The sequence below is a fragment of the Phyllobates terribilis genome, unplaced genomic scaffold (assembly GCF_046119375.1).
Source record: "Phyllobates terribilis strain yellow unplaced genomic scaffold, ASM4611937v1 Scaffold_8__6_contigs__length_399053987, whole genome shotgun sequence".
NCBI classification, from domain to species: domain Eukaryota; kingdom Metazoa; phylum Chordata; class Amphibia; order Anura; family Dendrobatidae; genus Phyllobates; species Phyllobates terribilis.
The window spans coordinates 391,108,061-391,129,797 of NW_027362768.1; the positions used below are offsets into that span (position 1 = coordinate 391,108,061).

Sequence of the window (21,737 nt, forward strand, 5' to 3'; positions counted from 1 at the left end):
AGGAGGAGGAGAGATGAGGAGGAGGAGGAGGGATGAGGAGGAGGAGAGATGAGGAGGAGGAGAGATGAGGAGGAGAGGAGATGAGGAGGAGGAAGAGATGAGGAGAGGAGAGATGAGGAGGAGGAGGAGGAGAGATGAGGAGGAGGAGAGATGAGGAGAGAGAGATGAGAGAGGGAGAGAGGAGGAGGAGGAGGAGATGAGGAGAGATGAGGAGGAGGAGAGCTGAGGAGAGATGAGGAGGAGGAGAGATGAGGAGAGATGAGGAGGAGGAGAGATGAGGAGAGATGAGGAGGAGGAGAGATGAGGAGGAGGAGAGATGAGGAGGAGGAGAGATGAGGAGGAGGAGGAGGAGGAGGGATGAGGAGGAGGAGAGATGAGGAGGAAGAGAGATGAGGAGGAGGAGGATGAGGAGGAGGAGGATGAGGAGGAGGAGGAGGGGGGAGAGGAGGAGGAGGAGGGATGAGGAGGAGGAGGAGGAGAGATGAGGAGGGAGAGGAGAGATGAGGAGGAGAGGAGGAGGGATGAAGGGAGGAGGAGAGGAGGAGGAGAGATGAGGAGGAGGAGAGTGGGGAGGAGGAGGAGATGAGGAGGAGGAGAGAGGAGGGAGGGAGGAGGAGGAGGGATGAGGAGGAGGAGGAGGGATGAGGAGGAGGATGAGGATGATTGACGTCACACTGCAGAGTCTCAGCTGTCAGGAGCCTCTTCGCCGGAGAGACGTACGAGGCCGCCGCCGCCCTCCATGCACTGTTACACAGCTGCTCCCTGGGACTTGTAGTCCACTGGTGAAGCGCCACAAGCGGCGGGAGCGGTAGTTCCTCTCGGGTGGCTCAGGCCGGTAGTTGTGTCCCGGCTGTTGCTCCGCATTCACACTGTGGCCCCCGGGAGCGGAACCTACCTGAGCCGCCGCCGCCGCCATCTGTACACACGTCCTGGGGGAGGAGGCACAACTGCAGCTGTCACCCCCGCCCCAGATACAGTGGTTCCTCCTGATTTCACTGATTGGTTCTCCCCCTATGGGGGCGGGGCCGCACATGACAGTTTGAGAAATTTGGCAGACTACGCGCAGGTCGTTAGTCACGTGACTCGACAGCCTCTATCTCCATGTGACGGGACGCTGCGTCAGGTGACATGTAGCGGCCATGTTTTTTTTGAGGGCTGTGAAGATCATCCGCCGCCATATTTGATGAGGGAATGTGATGCCACAAAGGAGGAGTGAATGAGGTGAGTGCACGGGGCGCTGTGTGCGGACCTGGGGCCAAAGGGAAAGGGGCCACTGCCAGCTCCAAAGCAGGTGGGATTGTGCCCTATGATGAGCGGCAGCGGCCATAGCCGGCTCCTGCTGTCCTGTAATGTGACCTGCGGTGTCCGGTGAGCCTTCTGCTTCATCTCTCAGCAGCGGCTCAGCCTGTGTCACCGCCATGGCCCAGGAGGCCGCCGCGTGCAGTATCCGGACACCGGTGCCACTGCAGGTGGGAGATGGGACGTCCGAGCCGGGAGTCAGCGTCATTGACGTCACCTTCCCTGCCGCCACGCCACGCCACGTGAGTGTCTGCCCCGGGCATGTGACCGCGCCGTCCCGTGTCCCCGCCCCTCCCCCGTGTCGCCACCCCCGCGCAGTCCCGTGTCCCCGCCCCTCCCCCGTGTCGCCACCCCCGCGCCGTCCCGTGTCCCCGCCCCTCCCCCGTGTCGCCACCCCCGCGCAGTCCTGTGTCCCCGCCCCTCCCCCGTGTCGCCACCCCGGCGCCGTCCCGTGTCCCCGCCCCTCCATGTCACCCCCGCGCCGTCCCGTGTCCCGCCCCTCCATGTCACCCCCGCGCCGTCCCATGTCCCCGCCCCTCCATGTCACCCCTGCGCCGTCCTGTGTCCCCGCCCCTCCATGTCACCCCTGCGCCGTCCTGTGTCCCCGCCCCTCCATGTCACCCCTGCGCCGTCCTGTGTCCCCGCCCCTCCCCCGTGTCGCCACCCCCGCGCAGTCCTGTGTCCCCGCCCCTCCATGTCACCCCCGCGCCGTCCTGTGTCCCCGCCCCTCCATGTCACCCCCGCGCCGTCCTGTGTCCCCGCCCCTCCATGTCACCCCTGCGCCGTCCTGTGTCCCCGCCCCTCCCCCGTGTTGCCACCCCCGCGCAGTCCTGTGTCCCCGCCCCTCCATGTCGCCCCTGCGCGCAGTCCTGTGTCCCCGCCCCTCCGCGCAGTCCTGTGTCCCCGCCCCTCCATGTTGCCCCCCGCACAGTTACTGCTTCTCTCCCTCTCAGGTCCGGGCGATTTCCTTCAGGAATTTCTACACCGCTTTCCTCACTGTAAAAATCCAGCAGTTGCGACCGACAGCGACGAAGAAGAGCCGGACATGGCGGACGTGCGTGAGGAGCCTGCGGCTGATGCCGGACCCCCACATGGAGGAGGGGTCCCAGGACTACGTGTCCGTGTGCAGACAGCAGGTGATGGGGCCGGGACCTCGTGGTCTGCCGCTCTATGGTGATGGGCTCTCTGCTGCCTTCAGTTGTCACCTTCTTCATTTTGCCCAGAAATCCTCCATGGCAGAGACTTGTGTCGGTGATCGCTGTTAACCCCTGATGGTCCCCGTATTATTAATGAGATGTCGTGTTGGAGGATGGGAGGAGTAGTTGTTCTGGTCGCAGCTGACGCTCTCTGTCCTCGCAGATGTCGTGTGACGCAGATAACGTGACGGCCCTGCGATTCATCCTGCGGCAGCCATCGCCCGTCTGGCTGACATTTACCCTGGAAGAATTACAGATCAATCCCCCTGGCAGACAGGTGACGGGGTCTGCGGGTGACGGGGTCTGCAGGTGACGGGGTCCGCAGCAGCAGGAGGAGCCACATCTCCTGGCTCCATCCCAGCTGCTTCTGCGCCCCATACCGACGTACGTGTGGACCTCAATAATGAGGCGCCGCAGCAGCCGCTCATACACTGTGTACGCCATACACCATGATATAGCACCCTGAGAAATGAGTGACGCCGGCTGCCATGACACCTGTGTGTGGCCCCTGGCTCTGTTAAGGTCTCACTGCCCTGAAGATTATTCCTCTTTCAGGACCATTGGGGGAGAGGACCACCCACTGGAAATACGTGGATAAGTGGCGGGATTGTCCTCATGTGTATTAACCTCTTCCTTCCCAGAGTCCACAGAAGCCGTTTTCCTGGTGGTTGTCTCATCTGCCGCCCAGAGAGGAGCTGCAGAAGCTGCACAAGGTGAGGGCGGACGGTGCCGCAGAGACGGGTGTTGCACCGTACGCACTTTGCGGTGTCTGTATTTTGAACAATTGCCCCCGGCCCATGTCCCAGCGTGCATGGGGGCTGCACTTGTGCATTACCGGGGGCAGGGCGATGTCCTGGATTTGGGTGTCTGCTCACTCGTCTTCCACTTTCCAGGGTCTCCCGGATCCGGAGCGCGTTTCCAGCGAGGTGCAGCGGATGTGGGCGCTGACGGAGGTGATGCGCTCCACCCAGAGCACGGCCGCAGTCGGGAGGTTCGATGTGAGTACGGCCGGTCGCTGCCATGTGGAGCTTCACAATCAAGGATCGGGGTCTCCCCTAGCAACCAGTCGGGGCTCAGGCAGGAGCGGCTGGTTGCTATGGCACTTTGTGCTGATCTCTGGTCATTGTCTCCGCAGGTGGACGGATGTTACGATATAAACCTTCTCTCCTACACGTGACGCCCGCGGGGGTCTCCGCACGTCTTCCCCTCCCTCAGCTGAGGTCGCGCCTGTCCGCTGCTGGAAGCGGGAGCTCTTGGCCCCTTGGGGGTCACCAGACTTTGTATCCCACTTGTAGCTGTGCATGTAACAGCGGCCCCTCCCCCGCAGGCTGTGGCCCCTGACTGCACTGTGAGGACCCCAGGAGTCACCAGAAATAAATCCTCTGATTCCACCTGTGTCTTATGTCTTATTATTAGGAGGTGAAGGCACAGAGAAGTGCTGCCGACACTGGAGGGGCCGAGTGCACTGGGTGGTGGGGGCGGCGGCGTCCTGTGTCCCGGGGGGTCAGCAGCATCCTGTCTGGGGCTGGGGCAGGTCTGCACTCGCATCGCCCAGAGAAAGTTGCCTGCACTAATTATAGGGGGCAAAGCCGCCTCCACCACCGATTATAGGGGGCAGAGCCGCCTCCACCACTGATTATACGGGCTGGAGCAGACTGCGCCAATTCACAGCTCCCAACCATCCTGTTTTTGGCAGGACTGTCCCGCTTTGAGGGCTCAGTCTCGTGCCAGGTCACGGCTCAGCTGTTCTTCCAGCTGTGGAGGGTTGCGGCAATGGAGCAGCGGGCACAGGTAGGAGACGGCAGCTGCAGCTACCAGTTGTGCCTGCTGCTAAAAAAATTACTTCATTCTTCCCCACTCCCATAGTCCCAGCGTGGAGAGGAGTGAATAATATCCCCGCAGCTCACCTCGGCGTCTGAGGGCGCACGGCAGTGACGTCATGCGCTGCTCAGATGCTGAGGTGAGCTGCATGCAGACAGGACGCAGCGCTGGAGCCGAGGGGAGGAAGGAAGTGGAGTAGAAGTGTTTACTTTTTCATGTGTGCAGTGATGGGAGGCCATGTATACCAGGATTGGGGGTGAGGGGGGCCATGTATACCAGGATTGGGGGTGAGGGGGGCCATGTATACCAGGATTGGGGGTGAGGGGGGCCATGCATACCAGAATAGGAATATGTGGTGCCATCCATACCAGGATTGGTGGGATGAGGGGTGCCACGCATACCAGGATTGGTGGGATGAGGGGGGCCACGCATACCAGGATTGGGGATGAGGGGGGCCACGCATACCAGGATTGGGGATGAGGGGGGCCACGCATACCAGGATTGGGGATGAGGGGGGCCACGCATACCAGGATTGGGGATGAGGGGGGCCACGCATACTAGGATTGGGGATGAGGGGTGCCATGCATACCAGGATTGGTGATGAGGGGTGCCATGCATACCAGGATTGGGGATGAGGGGTGCCATGCATACCAGGATAGGGATGAGGGGTGCCATGCATACCAGGATTGGGGGTGAGGGGGGCCACGCATACCAGGATTGGGGATGAGGGGGGCCACGCATACCAGGATTGGGGGTGAGGGGGGCCACGCATACCAGGATTGGGGGTGAGGTGCCCCTCATTACTGGTGCCCCTCTGATAACTCCTATTGCCAGGGGAGAAAGAAATGGTAAATAGACTTGGGGTGGGGCCAGGAGCGTGGCCAAAATTTGCTGCATTATCTGCCCCTCCTGCTCTTCTTCAAAAGTTGGGAGGTATGCCGATTATAGGGGGCAGAGCCGCCTGTACTGATCATAGGGGCATAATAAATTAATACTTTCTGTCCAGGATTTTTTATTAACTTTACACAAAACATAAACTGTGAAGTCAGCGGCCCGGTAGGCAGACGGGTCTCTCGGTCAGTGAGCGGCGCGCGGAGTGGACGTGTGCCGCGCAGGCTTCTGTCAGCTCTCTAGCTTTTGGCCGCACGGGGGAGCTCTAACAAGACTCTGGCACCTGACATCTTCCACGCATGCGCGGGTCACTGTAGCTTATTGGCTTATGACGGAGGCGCGGTATGCGCATGCGTACTTGGTGATGGAGGCGTGTTCGTGGAGTAGACTACTGCTCTGGTGACTGTGAGCGGACGCGATGCGCTGGCTGCGGGCGATCAGTGCGCGGCTCCGGAGGTCCGGGGGGCAGGAGCGGAGCTACAGCGGGGACCAGGTATCGGGGACATCGCAGGGGGGAGGAGGCGGATGTCATGTCTCTCAGGTGACGCCGCAGTGTATGCCGGATGCTCATCCACCGAGGTCAGACGGCAGAGCCGAGCAGTCACCGGAGCTCGGGGGCGGGGTCAGTGTAGAGGAGGCGGGGCGTTCACGTCTTTCCTCTTTGCTGCGCTCTTCTGGCTGTGGGCGGAGGTCGCACCTCGCGGCTGTTGGACTTTGTCCTCGGTGGTGAGGTGGGGGGGAAGGGGTGCCTGGCCGCTCTGTGGGGGAAGGGAGAGAAGGGGTGTCTGGCCGCTCTGGGGGGGAAGGGAGAGAAGGGGTGTCTGGCCGCTCTGGGGGGGAAGGGAGGGAAGGGGTGCCTGGCCGCTCTGTGGGGGAAGGGAGGGAAGGGGTGTCTGGCCGCTCTGGGGGGAAGGGAGGGAAGGGGTGCCTGGCCGCTCTGGGGGGGAAGGGAGGGAAGGGGTGCCTGGGCCGCTCTGGGGGGGAAGGGAGGGAAGGGGTGCCTGGCCGCTCTGTGGGGGAAGGGAGGGAAGGGGTGTCTGGCCGCTCTGGGGGGGAAGGGAGGGAAGGGGTGCCTGGCCGCTCTGGGGGGGAAGGGAGGGAAGGGGTGCCTGGCCGCTCTGGGGGGGAAGGGAGGGAAGGGGTGCCTGGCCGCTCTGGGGGGGAAGGGGTGACTGGCCGCTCTGGGGGGGGGGGAGGGAAGGGGTGTCTGGCCGCTCTGGGGGGGGGGGGGGAGGGAAGGGGTGCCTGGCCGCTCTGGGGGGAAGGGGTGTCTGGTCACTCTGGGGGGGGGGGAGGGAGGGAAGGGGTGTCTGGCCGCTCTGGGGGGGGGAGGGAAGGGGTGCCTGGCCGCTCTGGGGGGGAAGGGGTGTCTGGCCGCTCTGGGGGGGGGGAAGGGGTGTCTGGCCGCTCTGGGGGGGGGGGGAAGGGGTGTCTGGCCGCTCTGGGGGGGGGGGGGGAAGGGGTGTCTGGCCGCTCTGGGGGGGGGGGAGGGAAGGGGTGCCTGGCCGCTCTGGGGGGGAAGGGGTGTCTGGCCGCTCTGGGGAGGGAGGGAAGGGGTGTCTGGCCGCTCTGGGGGGGGGGGGGAGGGAAGGGGTGTCTGGCCGCTCTATGGGGGAAGGGGTGTCTGGCCGCTCTGGGGGGGGGAGGGAAGGGGTGCCTGGCCGCTCTGGGAGGGAAGGGGTGACTGGTCGCTCTGGGGGGGGAGGGAGGGAAGGGGTGACTGGTCGCTCTGGGGGGGGGAGGGAGGGAAGGGGTGTCTGGCCGCTCTGGGGGGGGGGAAGGGGTGCCTGGCCGCTCTGGGGGGGAAGGGGTGACTGGCCGCTCTGGGGGGGGGGGGAGGGAGGGAAGGGGTGTCTGGCCGCTCTGGGGGGGAAGGGAGGGCAGGGGTGCCTGGCCGCTCTGGGGGGGAAGGGAGGGAAGGGGTGTCTGGCCGCTCTGGGGGGGAAGGGAGGGAAGGGGTGACTGGCCGCTCTTGGGGGGAAGGGGTGCCTGGCCGCTCTGGGGGGAAGGGGTATCTGGTCGCTCTGGGGAGGGGGGTGGAGGGAAGGGGTGTGGGAGGGGGGAGTGGTGCCTGGCTGCTCTGGGGAGGAAGGGAAGGGGTTCCTGGCCGCTCTGGGGGGGGGGGGGGGGGGGTGTCTGGCTGCTCTGGGGGGAAAGGGAGGGAAGGGGTGTCTGGCCGCTCTGGGGGGGGGAGGGAGGGAAGGGGTGTTTGGCCGCTCTGGGGGGGGGGGGAGGGAGGGAAGGGGTGTCTGGCCGCTCTGGGGGGGGGGGGAGGGAAGGGGTGTCTGGCCGCTCTGGGAGGGAAGGGGTGACTGGCCGCTCTGGGGGGGGAAGGGGTGTCTGGTCGCTCTGGGGGGGGGGAGGGAAGGGGTGCCTGGCCGCTCTGTGGGGGAAGGGAGGGAAGGGGTGCCTGGCCGCTCTGGGGGGGAAGGGGTGTCTGGTCGCTCTGGGGGGGGGGGGATGGAAGGGGTGCCTGGCCGCTCTGGGGGGGAAGGGGTGCCTGGCTGCTCTGGGGGGGAAGGGAGGGAAGGGGTGCCTGGCCGCTCTGGGGGGGAAGGGGTGTCTAGCCGCTCTGGGGGGGGGGGGTGGAGGGAAGGGGTGTGGGAGGGGGGAGTGGTGCCTGGCTGCTCTGGGGGGGAAGGGAAGGGGTGCCTGGCCGCTCTGTGGGGGGAGGGAAGGGGTGTCTGGCCGCTCTGGGGGGGGGGGGGAGGGAGGAAAGGGGTGCCTGGCCGCTCTGGGGGGGGGGGGGGAAGGGGTGTCTGGCCGCTCTGGGGGGGGTGGAGGGAGGGAAGGGGTGTCTGGCCGCTCTGGGGGGGAAGGGGTGACTGGCCGCTCTGGGGGGGAAGGGGTGTCTGGTCGCTCTGGGGGGGGGGGGAGGGAAGGGGTGTCTGGCCACTCTGGGGGGGGGGAGGGGTGACTGGCCGCTCTGGGGGGGAAGGGGTGTCTGGTCGCTCTGGGGGGGGGGGAGGGAAGGGGTGCCTGGCCGCTCTGGGGGGGAGGGAGGGTAAGGGGTGTCTGGCCGCTCTGGGGGGGAGGGAGGGAAGGGGTGTCTGGCCGCTCTGGGGGGGGGGGGAGGGAGGGAAGGGGTGTCTGGCCGCTCTGGGGGGGAAGGGGTGACTGGCCGCTCTGGGGGGGAAGGGGTGTCTGGTCGCTCTGGGGATGGGGAGGGAAGGGGTGCCTGGCCGCTCTTGGGGGGGGGGGGGGGGGGAGGGAGGGAAGGGAAGGGGTGTCTGGCCGCTCTGGGGGGGAAGGGGTGTCTGGTCGCTCTGGGGGTGGGGAGGGAAGGGGTGCCTGGCCGCTCTGGGGGGGAAGGGAGGGAAGGGGTGCCTGGCCGCTCTGGGGGGGGAAGGGGTGTCTGGTCGCTCTGGGAGGGGGGGAGGGAAGGGGTGCCTGGCCGCTCTGGGGGGGAAGAGGTGTCTGGCCGCTCTGGGGGGGGGGGGGGGAAGGGGTGACTGGCCGCTCTGGGGGGGAAGGGGTGTCTGGTCGCTCTGGGGGGGGGAGGGAGGGAAGGGGTGCCTGGCCGCTCTGGGGGGGAAGGGGTGTCTGGCCGCTCTGGGGGGGAAGGGAGGGAAGGGGTGCCTGGCCGCTCTGGGAGGGAAGGGGTGCCTGGCCGCTCTGGGGGGGGAAGGGGTGTCTGGTCGCTCTGGGGGGGAAGGGGTGTCTGGTCGCTCTGGGGGTGGGGAGGGAAGGGGTGCCTGGCCGCTCTGGGGGGGAAGGGGTGTCTGGTCGCTCTGGGGGTGGGGAGGGAAGGGGTGCCTGGCCGCTCTGGGGGGGAAGGGAGGGAAGGGGTGACTGGCCGCTCTATGGGGGAAGGGGTGTCTGGCCGCTCTGGGGGGGGGGGGGGGAAGGGGTGCCTGGCCGCTCTGGGAGGGAAGGGGTGCCTGGCCGCTCTGGGAGGGAAGGGGTGCCTGGCCGCTCTGGGAGGGAAGGGGTGACTGGCCGCTCTGGGGGGGAAGGGGTGTCTGGTCGCTCTGGGGGGGGGGAGGGAAGGGGTGCCTGGCCGCTCTGGGGGGGGGGGGAGGGAAGGGGTGTCTGGCCGCTCTGGGGGGGGAGGGAGGGAAGGGGTGTCTGGCCGCTCTGGGGGGAAGGGGTGACTGGCCGCTCTGGGGGGGAAGGGGTGTCTGGTTGCTCTGGGGGTGGGGAGGGAAGGGGTGCCTGGCCGCTCTGGGGGGGGAAGGGGTGTCTGGCCGCTCTGTGGGGGAAGGGAGGGAAGGGGTGTCTGGCCGCTCTGTGGGGGAAGGGAGGGAAGGGGTGCCTGGCCGCTCTGGGGGGGAAGGGAGGGAAGGGGTGCCTGGCCGCTCTGGGGGGGAAGGGAGGGAAGGGGTGCCTGGCCGCTCTGGGGGGGAAGGGAGGGAAGGGGTGCCTGGCCGCTCTGGGGGGGAAGGGAGGGAAGGGGTGTCTGGCCGCTCTGTGGGGGAAGGGGTGTTTGGCCGCTCTGTGGGGGAAGGGGTGTTTGGCCGCTCTGTGGGGGAAGGGGTGCCTGGCCGCTCTGGGGTGGAAGGGAGGGAAGGGGTGCCTGGCCGCTCTGGGGGGGAAGGGGTGCCTGGCCGCTCTGGGGGGGGAGGGAGGGAAGGGGTGCCTGGCCGCTCTGGGGGGGGAGGGAGGGAAGGGGTGCCTGGCCGCTCTGGGGGGGGAGGGAGGGAAGGGGTGCCTGGCCGCTCTGGGGGGGAAGGGAGGGAAGGGGTGCCTGGCCGCTCTGTGGGGGAAGGGAGGGAAGGGGTGCCTGGCCGCTCTGTGGGGGAAGGGAGGGAAGGGGTGTCTGGCCGCTCTGGGGGGAAGGGGGAGGGGTGCCTGGGCCGCTCTGGGGGGAGGGGTGTCAGGCCGCTTGCTTTCCTCCGTGCTGCGCTGTATATAACCCTCCGCTGTCTTCTATCCGCAGGGGGCCGGGCCCCGCCGCACCGCGCTCTACGACTTCCACTGCGCCCACGGCGGCCGGATGGTGGAGTTCTGCGGCTGGAGCCTCCCGCTGCAGTACGCGGAGGGTCACGTGGCCTCGCACCTGCACACCCGCCGGCACTGCTCGCTGTTTGACGTCTCTCACATGCTGCAGGTAAAGCTGCGATGATAACGGGCAGCGGGTGACGTGTGCCCCCCTCACCACACGTCTGCCCCCTCACTGCATGTCTCTCCTCAGACCCGGATCCACGGGAAGGATCGTGTCGCCTTCATAGAAAGTCTCGTAGTCGGTGACATCGCGGAACTGCGGCCAAACCAGGCAAGTGATGTCACCAGCAGGGGGCGGGGGAGCTGACCCCTCACACACCTGTGATGTCACCAGCAGGGGGGGGGCTGACGCCTCACACACACACCTGTGATGTCACCAGCAGGGGGGGGGCTGCCACCTCACACACACACCGGTGATGTCACCAGCAGGGGGGGGGGCTGACGCCTCACACACACACCGGTGATGTCACCAGCAGGGGGGGGGGGCTGACGCCTCACACACACCGGTGATGTCACCAGCAGGGGGGGGGGCTGACGCCTCACACACACACCGGTGATGTCACCAGCAGGGGGGGGCTGACGCCTCACACACACACCTGTGATGTCACCAGCAGGGGGGGGGGCTGACGCCTCACACACACACCTGTGATGTCACCAGCAAGGGGGGGGGCTGACGCCTCACACACACACCTGTGATGTCACCAGCAGGGGAGGGGCTGACGCCTCACACACACACCTGTGATGTCACCAGCAGGGGGGGGCTGACGCCTCACACACACACCTGTGATGTCACCAGCAGGGGAGGGGCTGACGCCTCACACACACACCTGTGATGTCACCAGCAGGGGCCGGGGGCTGACGCCTCACACACACACCTGTGATGTCACCAGCAGGGGCCGGGGGCTGACGCCTCACACACACACCTGTGATGTCACCAGCAAGGGGGGGGCTGACGCCTCACACACACACCTGTGATGTCACCAGCAAGGGGGGGGCTGACGCCTCACACACACACCTGTGATGTCACCAGCAAGGGGGGGGCTGACGCCTCACACACACACCGGTGATGTCACCAGCAGGGGGGGGGCTGACGCCTCACACACACACCTGTGATGTCACCAGCAGGGGGGGGGGGGGCTGACGCCTCACACACACACCTGTGATGTCACCAGCAGGGGGGGGGGGGGGCTGACGCCTCACACACACACCTGTGATGTCACCAGCAGGGGGGGGGGCTGACGCCTCACACACACACCTGTGATGTCACCAGCAGGGGGGGGCGCTGACACCTCACACACACACCTGTGATGTCACCAGCAGGGGGGGGGCTGACGCCTCACACACACACACCTGTGATGTCACCAGCAGGGGGGGGGGGCTGACGCCTCACACACACACCTGTGATGTCACCAGCAGGGGGGGGGGGGCTGACGCCTCACACACACACCTGTGATGTCACCAGCGGGGGGGGGGGCTGACGCCTCACACACACACCTGTGATGTCACCAGCGGGGGGGGGCTGACGCCTCACACACACACACCTGTGATGTCACCAGCAGGGGGGGGGCTGCCACCTCACACACACACCTGTGATGTCACCAGCAGGGGGGGGGGCTGACGCCTCACACACACACCGGTGATGTCACCAGCAGGGGGGGGGGCTGACGCCTCACACACACACCGGTGATGTCACCAGCAGGGGGGGGGGCTGACGCCTCACACACACACCGGTGATGTCACCAGCAGGGGGGGGGGCTGACGCCTCACACACACACCGGTGATGTCACCAGCAGGGGGGGGGGCTGACGCCTCACACACACACCGGTGATGTCACCAGCAGGGGGGGGGCTGACGCCTCACACACACACCGGTGATGTCACCAGCAGGGGGGGGGTTGACACCTCACACACACACCTGTGATGTCACCAGCAGGGGGGGGGCTGACGCCTCACACACACACCTGTGATGTCACCAGCAGGGGGGGGGGCTGACGCCTCACACACACACCTGTGATGTCACCAGCAGGGGGGGGGGCTGACGCCTCACACACACACCTGTGATGTCACCAGCAGGGGGGGGGCTGACGCCTCACACACACACCGGTGATGTCACCAGCAGGGGGGGGGCTGACACCTCACACACACACCGGTGATGTCACCAGCAGGGGGGGGGCTGACACCTCACACACACACACCGGTGATGTCACCAGCAGGGGGGGGGCTGACACCTCACACACACACACCGGTGATGTCACCAGCAGGGGGGGGGCTGACGCCTCACACACACACCTGTGATGTCACCAGCAGGGGGGGGGCTGACGCCTCACACACACACCGGTGATGTCACCAGCAGGGGGGGGGCTGACGCCTCACACACACACCTGTGATGTCACCAGCAGGGGGGGGGGGCTGACGCCTCACACACACACCTGTGATGTCACCAGCAGGGGGGGGGGGGCTGACGCCTCACACACACACCTGTGATGTCACCAGCAGGGGGGGGCTGACGCCTCACACACACACCTGTGATGTCACCAGCAGGGGGGGGGGCTGACGCCTCACACACACACCTGTGATGTCACCAGCAGGGGGGGGGGGCTGACGCCTCACACAGACACCTGTGATGTCACCAGCAGGGGGGGGGGGCTGACGCCTCACACACACACCTGTGATGTCACCAGCAGGGGGGGGGGCTGACGCCTCACACACACACCTGTGATGTCACCAGCTGGGGGGGGGCTGACGCCTCACACACACACCTGTGATGTCACCAGCGGGGGGGGGCTGACGCCTCACACACACACCTGTGATGTCACCAGCGGGGGGGGGGGGCTGACGCCTCACACACACACCTGTGATGTCACCAGCAGGGGGGGGGGGGGGGCTGACGCCTCACACTGCAGAGGCAGGTTGTCCGGGTGCTGATGCCTGCGTTCTCTGCAGGGGTCGCTGTCACTCTTCACTAATGATGGCGGGGGGATCATTGATGACTTGATCGTGAATAACTCCTCAGACGGTTTCCTCTATGTTGTGTCCAACGCCGGCTGCGCTGAGAAAGACTCCGCCCACTTGCAGGTAACGGCCTCCATCTTGGTGGTGGCAGCCCTGGTGACGGGAGCCTCATCTGTCTTTGTGCCTCCATCAGAACAAGCTGCAAGATTTCCGTGGACGGGACGTGGCGCTGGAGCCCGTGGACTGCGCTCTCCTGGCTCTACAAGGTGACGTCCCGCTGTGCGGCTGCCGTGCTGTGCGGGGGAGGGGTGATATGCGCTGCCCCCTACTGCTGATCGGGCCCCTCCCTGCCACCGTGCTATGCGGGGGAGGGGTGATGATGTGTGCTACCCCCCCCCCCCCCCTCCCCCTACCACTGCTCGGGTCCCTCCCTGCCACCATGCTGTGCGGGGGAGGGGTGATGATGTGTGCTACCCCCCCCCCCCCCCCTCCCCCTACCACTGCTCGGGTCCCTCCTTGCCACCATGCTGTGCGGGGGAGGGGTGATGTGCGTTGCCCCCTACTGCTGCTCGGCCCCTCCCTGCCACCGTGCTGTGTGGGGGAGGGGTGATGATGTGCGTTGCCCCCTACTGCTGCTCGGCCCCTCCCTGCCGCCATGCTGTGCGGGGGGAGGGGTGATGATGTGCGTTGCCCCCTACTGCCGCTCGGGCCCCTCCCTGCCGCCATGCTGTGCGGGGGGAGGGGTGATGATGTGCGTTGCCCCCTACTGCCGCTCGGGCCCCTCCCTGCCGCCGGCTCCACAGCCTGACTGGAGTTTGAATCCTCATTCTTTGTCTCCAGGACCCTCCACCGCTGAGGTCCTCCGCCCTGGGCTGAGTGATGACCTCTCCCGGCTGACCTTCATGACCGGCGTCACCACCACAGTGTTCGGGATCTCTGGCTGCAGAGTGACCCGGTGCGGGTACACGGGGGAGGACGGGGTGGAGGTAGGTGGGCTGCACCCCCAGCAGCACAGAGAATGTCAGGAGCGGAGTCTGCTGACCTAGGGGGAGGTGACATAGTGGAAGGAGCAGAGGTCACTGCAGCACAGAGTATGTCAGGAGCGGACCCATCATGGCTTCCATGTCTCGGCAGATCTCGGTGCCCGGTCACAGAGCGGTGGAGTTGGCGGAGAGGCTCCTGCAGAGCGCGGAGGTGAAGCTGGCGGGTCTGGCGGCCCGGGACAGCCTGCGCCTGGAGGCCGGCCTCTGCCTATACGGCAATGACATTGATGAGACCACCAACCCGGTGGAGGCCAGTCTGGTGTGGACAATCGGTGGGTGAGGGCTCATCAGTGTTGTCATAGGGATGTGAGCTGACCACAGTGTAATGATCCCCTACTCTCATAGGGAAACGCCGCAGAGCCGCCATGGATTTCCCTGGAGCCGCCATCATCGTGCCGCAGATTAAAGGAAGGGTGACGCGGAAACGTGTGGGGCTGTCGTCTACGGGGCCGCCCGCCCGCCAGCACACGCCCATCCTGAACCTGGAGGGGCGCGTCATTGGTGAGTGCAGGTGGGGGCGTCGTCTGTTAGGGTGCTGACGAGGGGTGCCGGCTGTCACTCATTCTGGGGTCTCCAGCCTGACACTGTCCCTTTAGTTCCCACCGTTACCGGGGTCCAGGACGGTCACGAGCGGCTCCCGTTGCTGATTGACAAATCTTCACCCTTCCGCCGGTATTGGCAGGCCCTGTAATGTGTATGGGGGCGCTGCCGCCCGATGGTCGGCGGAGCTGCGGGGGGCCGGCTGTCACAGTGTTGCCCCCTGGACAGAGCGCAGGAGACGCTGCTGATGCGTCTCTGTGGTCGGCAGAACTCGCAGGATGTTAGCTGTGACATCTCGCTAAGTTCGTCGCCCCCATAAGAGACAGAAGTTGGATGACCCCTTTAACCGTTTCCTCTCTGCAGGTGAGGTGACCAGCGGCTGCCCCTCCCCCTCCTTACGGGTAAACGTGGCGATGGGATACGTGGAGCCGGAGTTCGCCAAACCTGGAACAGCTCTGCACCTGGACGTCCGGAGAAAAATGGTGGACGGCGCGACCTGCAAGATGCCGTTCCTGCCATCAAAATATTATAATATAAAGTGACCCCCCACCCCTGAGTAGCAGGACCCCCGTCACGTGGATCCCCCCGACTGTGGCCCTGCTGTACTCAGGGCCCCACTCCCCAATGTCACTTCTCAGGGACTGTAAAGTGCCAAGCCTGTCAGCCATTCCAGGGGCCCCGGGCCCCAAACTGGGTAATACTGTGACCACTAATTGCTGTGGACGATGACGGCTATGATCCAAGATCCCGCCGGGCGCAGTCCTATGTAAATACTCTCCGCCAAACCAATCAGAATCGCCACTTCCATTAAAGGGAACCTGTCACAGATCTCAATTCAGCAACTGCGCAGCTTCCCGCAAATCCTTATGTAACCCCCCCCCCCGACTTACCCTGAAGACCCCCGAAAAACCTTTTAGTTTCTCCCGCGTTGTATTCTAATCAGTCCGGTCTGATGGGCGTGGCTTCGGACTCCCCTGCGGAGTACGCCGGGCCCAACCGCGGGCAAAGCTGAAATACAGGCGCGCACAGCAATGGCCGCCAAACCCTTCCGGTGCGTGAGCCGGAGAGATGCGTGCCTGCGCACGTGATTGTCGGCTCTGCCCGCGGTTGGGCCCGGCGTACTCCGAAGCGCGAGACGCGATTTGTCGGCGCAGGAGCAAGATTTCTCACGGCGATGAGGATGATGAGCAGCGGCCGGGGAAGAGGAGTCCGAAGCCACGCCCACTGCACCGATTAGACTACCGCATGGGAAAAATGAAAATGTTTTATTCGGGGGTCTCCATGGGAAGTTGGGGGTTACATAACGATGTGAGGAAAGCTGCGCAGTCGCTGAATAAATTGGTATTTTTTTTCAGTGACAAATGTGACAGGTTCCCTTTAAATAATTAGACCAGCATCCTGATTGGTTGCTGAGGGCGCCGCCCTCACCTTCGGCCCCTCCCTCTTTCTACCCCCTGTGTATCGGGGGCCGTGTGCGGGGGTCGCTCTCCATCTCGCCATTCTCTGCGCCAAAGTCAGACCGAGCCACAAAATATGAGTAGGCCGAGCGCCAGTATGGCCGCCCCTCCCCCACCGGAGAAGCCTCATCACCCGGGACTGGGGCTTCTCTTACATGGGGCTGCCGCTCGTAGCTGTGAACACTAACAATAAAATCTGCATTCTGGGCTCCCGGCTACGTCTTCATGATGTCATCACCGGGAAGGGGCCAGGATAGAACCTCCCATCCAGGGGGCGGAGTGGAGCGTGACCCCGCCCCCACCTTATAATCTACAGAACCGGGGGCTCAGCCACACCTGCATTATACCCCAGAGCTGCGCTCACTCTGCTACTGCTATAAGTCTGCGCAGACCTTCCCATTGGCAGCGCTGACACAGAACGGCATGCTGGGGGATTGCAGCCCGGAAGCTGCAGGACATCAATGCCTCTGTTAATGGAAATTTGACGCGGGTGGACAAGTGATAAAGTGTCGGTCCACCCCAGATGCTCTCCCGTAGAGGTCTATAGGTGATGTCACTACCTGTACAGAGCACGCCCACTGCTCTCCCGTAGAGGTCTATAGGTGATGTCACTGCCTGTACAGAGCATGCCCACTGCTCTCCCGTAGACGTCTATAGGTGATGTCACTGCCTGTACAGAGCATGCCCACTGCTCTCCCGTAGAGGTCTATAGGTGATGTCACTACCTGTACAGAGCACGCCCACTGCTCTCCCATAGAGGTCTAAAGGTGATGTCACTACCTGTACAGAGCATGCCCACTGCTCTCCCGTAGAGGTCTATAGGTGATGTCACTGCCTGTACAGAGCATGCCCACTGCTCTCCCGTAGAGGTCTATAACTGATATCACTGCCTGTACAGAGCATGCCCACTGATCTCCCGTAGAGGTCTATTGGTGATATCACTGCCTGTAAAGAGCATGCCCACTGCTCTCCCGTAGAGGTCTATAAGTGATATCACTGCCTGTAAAGAGCATGCCCACAGCTCTCCCGTAGAGGTCTATTGGTGATATCACTACCTGTAAAGAGCATGCCCACTGCTCTCCCATAGAGGTCTATAAGTGATATCACTGCCTGTACAGAGCATGCCCACTGCTCTCCCGTAGAGGTCTATAAGTGATATCACTGCCTGTAAAGAGCATGCCCACAGCTCTCCCGTAGAGGTCTATAAGTGATATCACTGCCTGTAAAGAGCATGCCCACTGCTCTCCCGTAGAGGTCTATAAGTGATATCACTACCTGTACAGAGCATGCTCACTGCTCTCCCGTAGAGGTCTATAAGTGATATCACTACCTGTACAGAGCATGCCCACTGCCCTCCCGTAGAGGTCTATAAGTGATATCACTGCCTGTACAGAGCATGCCCACTGCCCTCCCGTAGAGGTCTATAAGTGATATCACTGCCTGTACAGAGCATGCCCACTGCTCTCCCGTAGAGGTCTATAGGTTATGTCACTACCTGTACAGAGCATGTCCACTGCTCTCCCGTAGAGGTCTATAAGTGATATCACTGCCTGTACAGAGCATGCCCACTGCTCTCCCGTAGAGGTCTATAAGTGATATCACTGCCTGTACAGAGCATGCCCACTGCTCTCCCGTAGAGGTCTATAGGTTGTCACTACCTGTACAGAGCATGCCCACTGCTCTCCCGTAGAGGTCTATAAGCGATATCACTGCCTGTACAGAGCATGCCCACTGCTCTCCCGTAGAGGTCTATAAGTGATATCACTGCCTGTACAGAGCATGCCCACTGCTCTCCCGTAGAGGTCTATAAGTGATATCACTGCCTGTACAGAGCATGCCCACTGCTCTCCCGTAGAGGTCTATAACTGATATCACTGCCTGTACAGAGCATGCCCACTGATCTCCCGTAGAGGTCTATTGGTGATATCACTACCTGTAAAGAGCATGCCCACTGCTCTCCCGTAGAGGTCTATAAGTGATATCACTGCCTGTACAGAGCATGCCCACTGCTCTCCCGTAGAGGTCTATAAGTGATATCACTGCCTGTACAGAGCATGCCCACTGCTCTCCCGTAGAGGTCTATAGGTGATATCACTACCTGTAAAGAGCATGCCCACTGCTCTCCCGTAGAGGTCTATAAGTGATATCACTGCCTGTACAGAGCATGCCCACTGCTCTCCCGTAGAGGTCTATAAGTGATATCACTGCCTGTACAGAGCATGCCCACTGCTCTCCCGTAGAGGTCTATAAGTGATATCACTGCCTGTACAGAGCACGCCCACTGCTCTCCCGTAGAGGTCTATAGGTGATGTCACTACCTGTACAGAGCACGCCCACTGCTCTCCCGTAGAGGTCTATAGGTGATGTCACTACCTGTACAGAGCATGCCCACTGCTCTCCCGTAGACGTCTATAGGTGATGTCACTGCCTGTACAGAGCATGCCCACTGCTCTCCCGTAGAGGTCTATAGGTGATGTCACTACCTGTACAGAGCACGCCCACTGCTCTCCCATAGAGGTCTATAGGTGATGTCACTACCTGTACAGAGCATGCCCACTGCTCTCCCGTAGAGGTCTATAGGTGATGTCACTGCCTGTACAGAGCATGCCCACTGCTCTCCCGTAGAGGTCTATAGGTGATGTCACTACCTGTACAGAGCATGCCCACTGCTCTCCCGTAGAGGTCTATAAGTGATATCACTGCCTGTACAGAGCATGCCCACTGCTCTCCCGTAGAGGTCTATAAGTGATGTCACTACCTGTACAGAGCATGCCCACTGCTCTCCCGTAGAGGTCTATAGGTGATGTCACTGCCTGTACAGAGCATGCCCACTGCTCTCCCGTAGAGGTCTATAGGTGATGTCACTGCCTGTACAGAGCATGCCCACTGCTCTCCCGTAGAGGTCTATAGGTGATGTCACTACCTGTACAGAGCATGCCCACTGCTCTCCCGTAGAGGTCTATAAGTGATATCACTACCTGTACAGACCATGCCCACTGCTCTCCCGTAGAGGTCTATAGGTGATGTCACTACCTGTACAGAGCACGCCCACTGCTCTCCCGTAGAGGTCTATAGGTGATGTCACTACCTGTACAGAGCATGCCCACTGCTCTCCCGTAGAGGTCTATAGGTGATGTCACTACCTGTACAGAGCATGCCCACTGCTCTCCCGTAGAGGTCTATAGGTGATGTCACTGCCTGTACAGAGCATGCCCACTGCTCTCCCGTAGAGGTCTATAGGTGATGTCACTACCTGTACAGAGCATGCCCACTGCTCTCCCGTAGAGGTCTATAGGTGATGTCACTACCTGTACAGAGCATGCCCACTGCTCTCCCGTAGAGGTCTATAACTGATATCACTGCCTGTACAGAGCATGCCCACTGCTCTCCCGTAGAGGTCTATAGGTTATGTCACTACCTGTACAGAGCATGCCCACTGCTCTCCCGTAGAGGTCTATAAGTGATATCACTGCCTGTACAGAGCATGCCCACTGCTCTCCCGTAGAGGTCTATAAGTGATATCACTGCCTGTAAAGAGCATGCCCACTGCTCTCCCGTAGAGGTCTATAAGTGATATCACTGCCTGTACAGAGCATGCCCACTGCTCTCCCGTAGAGGTCTATAAGTGATATCACTGCCTATAAAGAGCATGCCCACAGCTCTCCCGTAGAGGTCTATAAGTGATATCACTGCCTGTAAAGAGCATGCCCACTGCTCTCCCATAGAGGTCTATAAGTGATATCACTGCCTGTAAAGAGCATGCCCACAGCTCTCCCGTAGAGGTCTATAAGTGATATCACTGCCTGTAAAGAGCATGCCCACTGCTCTCCCGTAGAGGTCTATAGGTTATGTCACTACCTGTACAGAGCATGCCCACTGCCCTCCCGTAGAGGTCTATATAAGTGATATCACTACCTGTACAGAGCATGCCCACAGCTCTCCCGTAGAGGTCTATAAGTGATATCACTGCCTGTACAGAGCATGCCCACTGCTCTCCCGTAGAGGTCTATAAGTGATATCACTGCCTGTACAGAGCATGCCCACTGCTCTCCCGTAGAGGTCTATAAGTGATATCACTACCTGTACAGAGCATGCCCACTGCTCTCCCGTAGAGGTCTATAACTGATATCACTGCCTGTACAGAGCATGCCCACTGATCTCCCGTAGAGGTCTATTGGTGATATCACTGCCTGTAAAGAGCATGCCCACTGCTCTCCCGTAGAGGTCTATAAGTGATATCACTGCCTGTAAAGAGCATGCCCACAGCTCTCCCGTAGAGGTCTATTGGTGATATCACTACCTGTAAAGAGCATGCCCACTGCTCTCCCATAGAGGTCTATAAGTGATATCACTGCCTGTACAGAGCATGCCCACTGCTCTCCCGTAGAGGTCTATAAGTGATATCACTGCCTGTAAAGAGCATGCCCACAGCTCTCCCGTAGAGGTCTATAAGTGATATCACTGCCTGTAAAGAGCATGCCCACAGCTCTCCCGTAGAGGTCTATAAGTGATATCACTGCCTGTAAAGAGCATGCCCACTGCTCTCCCGTAGAGGTCTATAAGTGATATCACTACCTGTACAGAGCATGCTCACTGCTCTCCCGTAGAGGTCTATAAGTGATATCACTACCTGTACAGAGCATGCCCACTGCCCTCCCGTAGAGGTCTATAAGTGATATCACTGCCTGTACAGAGCATGCCCACTGCTCTCCCGTAGAGGTCTATAGGTTATGTCACTACCTGTACAGAGCATGTCCACTGCTCTCCCGTAGAGGTCTATAAGTGATATCACTGCCTGTACAGAGCATGCCCACTGCTCTCCCGTAGAGGTCTATAAGTGATATCACTGCCTGTACAGAGCATGCCCACTGCTCTCCCGTAGAGGTCTATAGGTTGTCACTACCTGTACAGAGCATGCCCACTGCTCTCCCGTAGAGGTCTATAAGCGATATCACTGCCTGTACAGAGCATGCCCACTGCTCTCCCGTAGAGGTCTATAAGTGATATCACTGCCTGTACAGAGCATGCCCACTGCTCTCCCGTAGAGGTCTATAAGTGATATCACTGCCTGTACAGAGCATGCCCACTGCTCTCCCGTAGAGGTCTATAACTGATATCACTGCCTGTACAGAGCATGCCCACTGATCTCCCGTAGAGGTCTATTGGTGATATCACTACCTGTAAAGAGCATGCCCACTGCTCTCCCGTAGAGGTCTATAAGTGATATCACTGCCTGTACAGAGCATGCCCACTGCTCTCCCGTAGAGGTCTATAAGTGATATCACTGCCTGTACAGAGCATGCCCACTGCTCTCCCGTAGAGGTCTATAGGTGATATCACTACCTGTAAAGAGCATGCCCACTGCTCTCCCGTAGAGGTCTATAAGTGATATCACTGCCTGTACAGAGCATGCCCACTGCTCTCCCGTAGAGGTCTATAAGTGATATCACTGCCTGTACAGAGCATGCCCACTGCTCTCCCGTAGAGGTCTATAAGTGATATCACTACCTGTAAAGAGCATGCCCACTGCTCTCCCGTAGAGGTCTATAAGTGATATCACTGCCTGTAAAGAGCATGCCCACTGCTCTCCCGTAG

General features: G+C 62.0%; 3 protein-coding genes across 6 annotated transcripts in view; 2 read left to right on the forward strand and 1 right to left on the reverse strand.

Annotated features, from left to right (window-relative positions):
• The window catches only part of APEH (acylaminoacyl-peptide hydrolase), a 16,581-nt gene extending 15,403 nt beyond the window's left edge, over positions 1-1,178 (reverse strand). Inside the window, exon 1 of the mRNA XM_073645309.1 lies at positions 1,079-1,178. Coding sequence (XP_073501410.1) covers positions 1,079-1,178 — 100 coding nt within the window. The remainder of the gene's footprint in view (positions 1-1,078) is intronic.
• NICN1 (nicolin 1, tubulin polyglutamylase complex subunit) lies at positions 654-3,886 on the forward strand. 3 transcript variants are annotated; one of them, XM_073642809.1, is made up of 7 exons: positions 654-1,221; positions 1,397-1,541; positions 2,253-2,435; positions 2,659-2,772; positions 3,137-3,208; positions 3,389-3,493; positions 3,631-3,886. In XM_073642809.1, the coding sequence occupies exons 1-7, from the start codon at positions 1,217-1,219 to the stop codon at positions 3,670-3,672; spliced, it is 666 nt and encodes a 221-aa protein (XP_073498910.1). In that variant the 5' UTR covers positions 654-1,216; the 3' UTR covers positions 3,673-3,886. The 3 variants fall into 3 exon arrangements, 2 of the variants coding, with proteins under 2 accessions (XP_073498910.1, XP_073498909.1); XR_012247695.1 differs by having other exon boundaries at positions 658-1,221; positions 1,394-1,541; positions 3,051-3,208; XM_073642808.1 differs by having other exon boundaries at positions 660-1,221; positions 1,394-1,541.
• A 1,651-nt stretch (positions 3,887-5,537) lies between these two features.
• On the forward strand, positions 5,538-16,350 carry AMT (aminomethyltransferase). Of its 2 annotated transcripts, XM_073645191.1 has the most exons (9): positions 5,538-5,700; positions 10,087-10,257; positions 10,342-10,422; positions 13,094-13,225; positions 13,296-13,368; positions 13,943-14,088; positions 14,237-14,417; positions 14,491-14,646; positions 15,049-16,350. In XM_073645191.1, exons 1-9 carry the CDS (start codon positions 5,626-5,628, stop codon positions 15,225-15,227), a joined length of 1,194 nt encoding a protein of 397 aa, XP_073501292.1. In that variant the 5' UTR covers positions 5,538-5,625; the 3' UTR covers positions 15,228-16,350. The 2 variants fall into 2 exon arrangements, with proteins under 2 accessions (XP_073501292.1, XP_073501291.1); XM_073645190.1 differs by lacking the exon at positions 13,094-13,225.
• Positions 16,351-21,737: the final 5,387 nt, after the last annotated feature.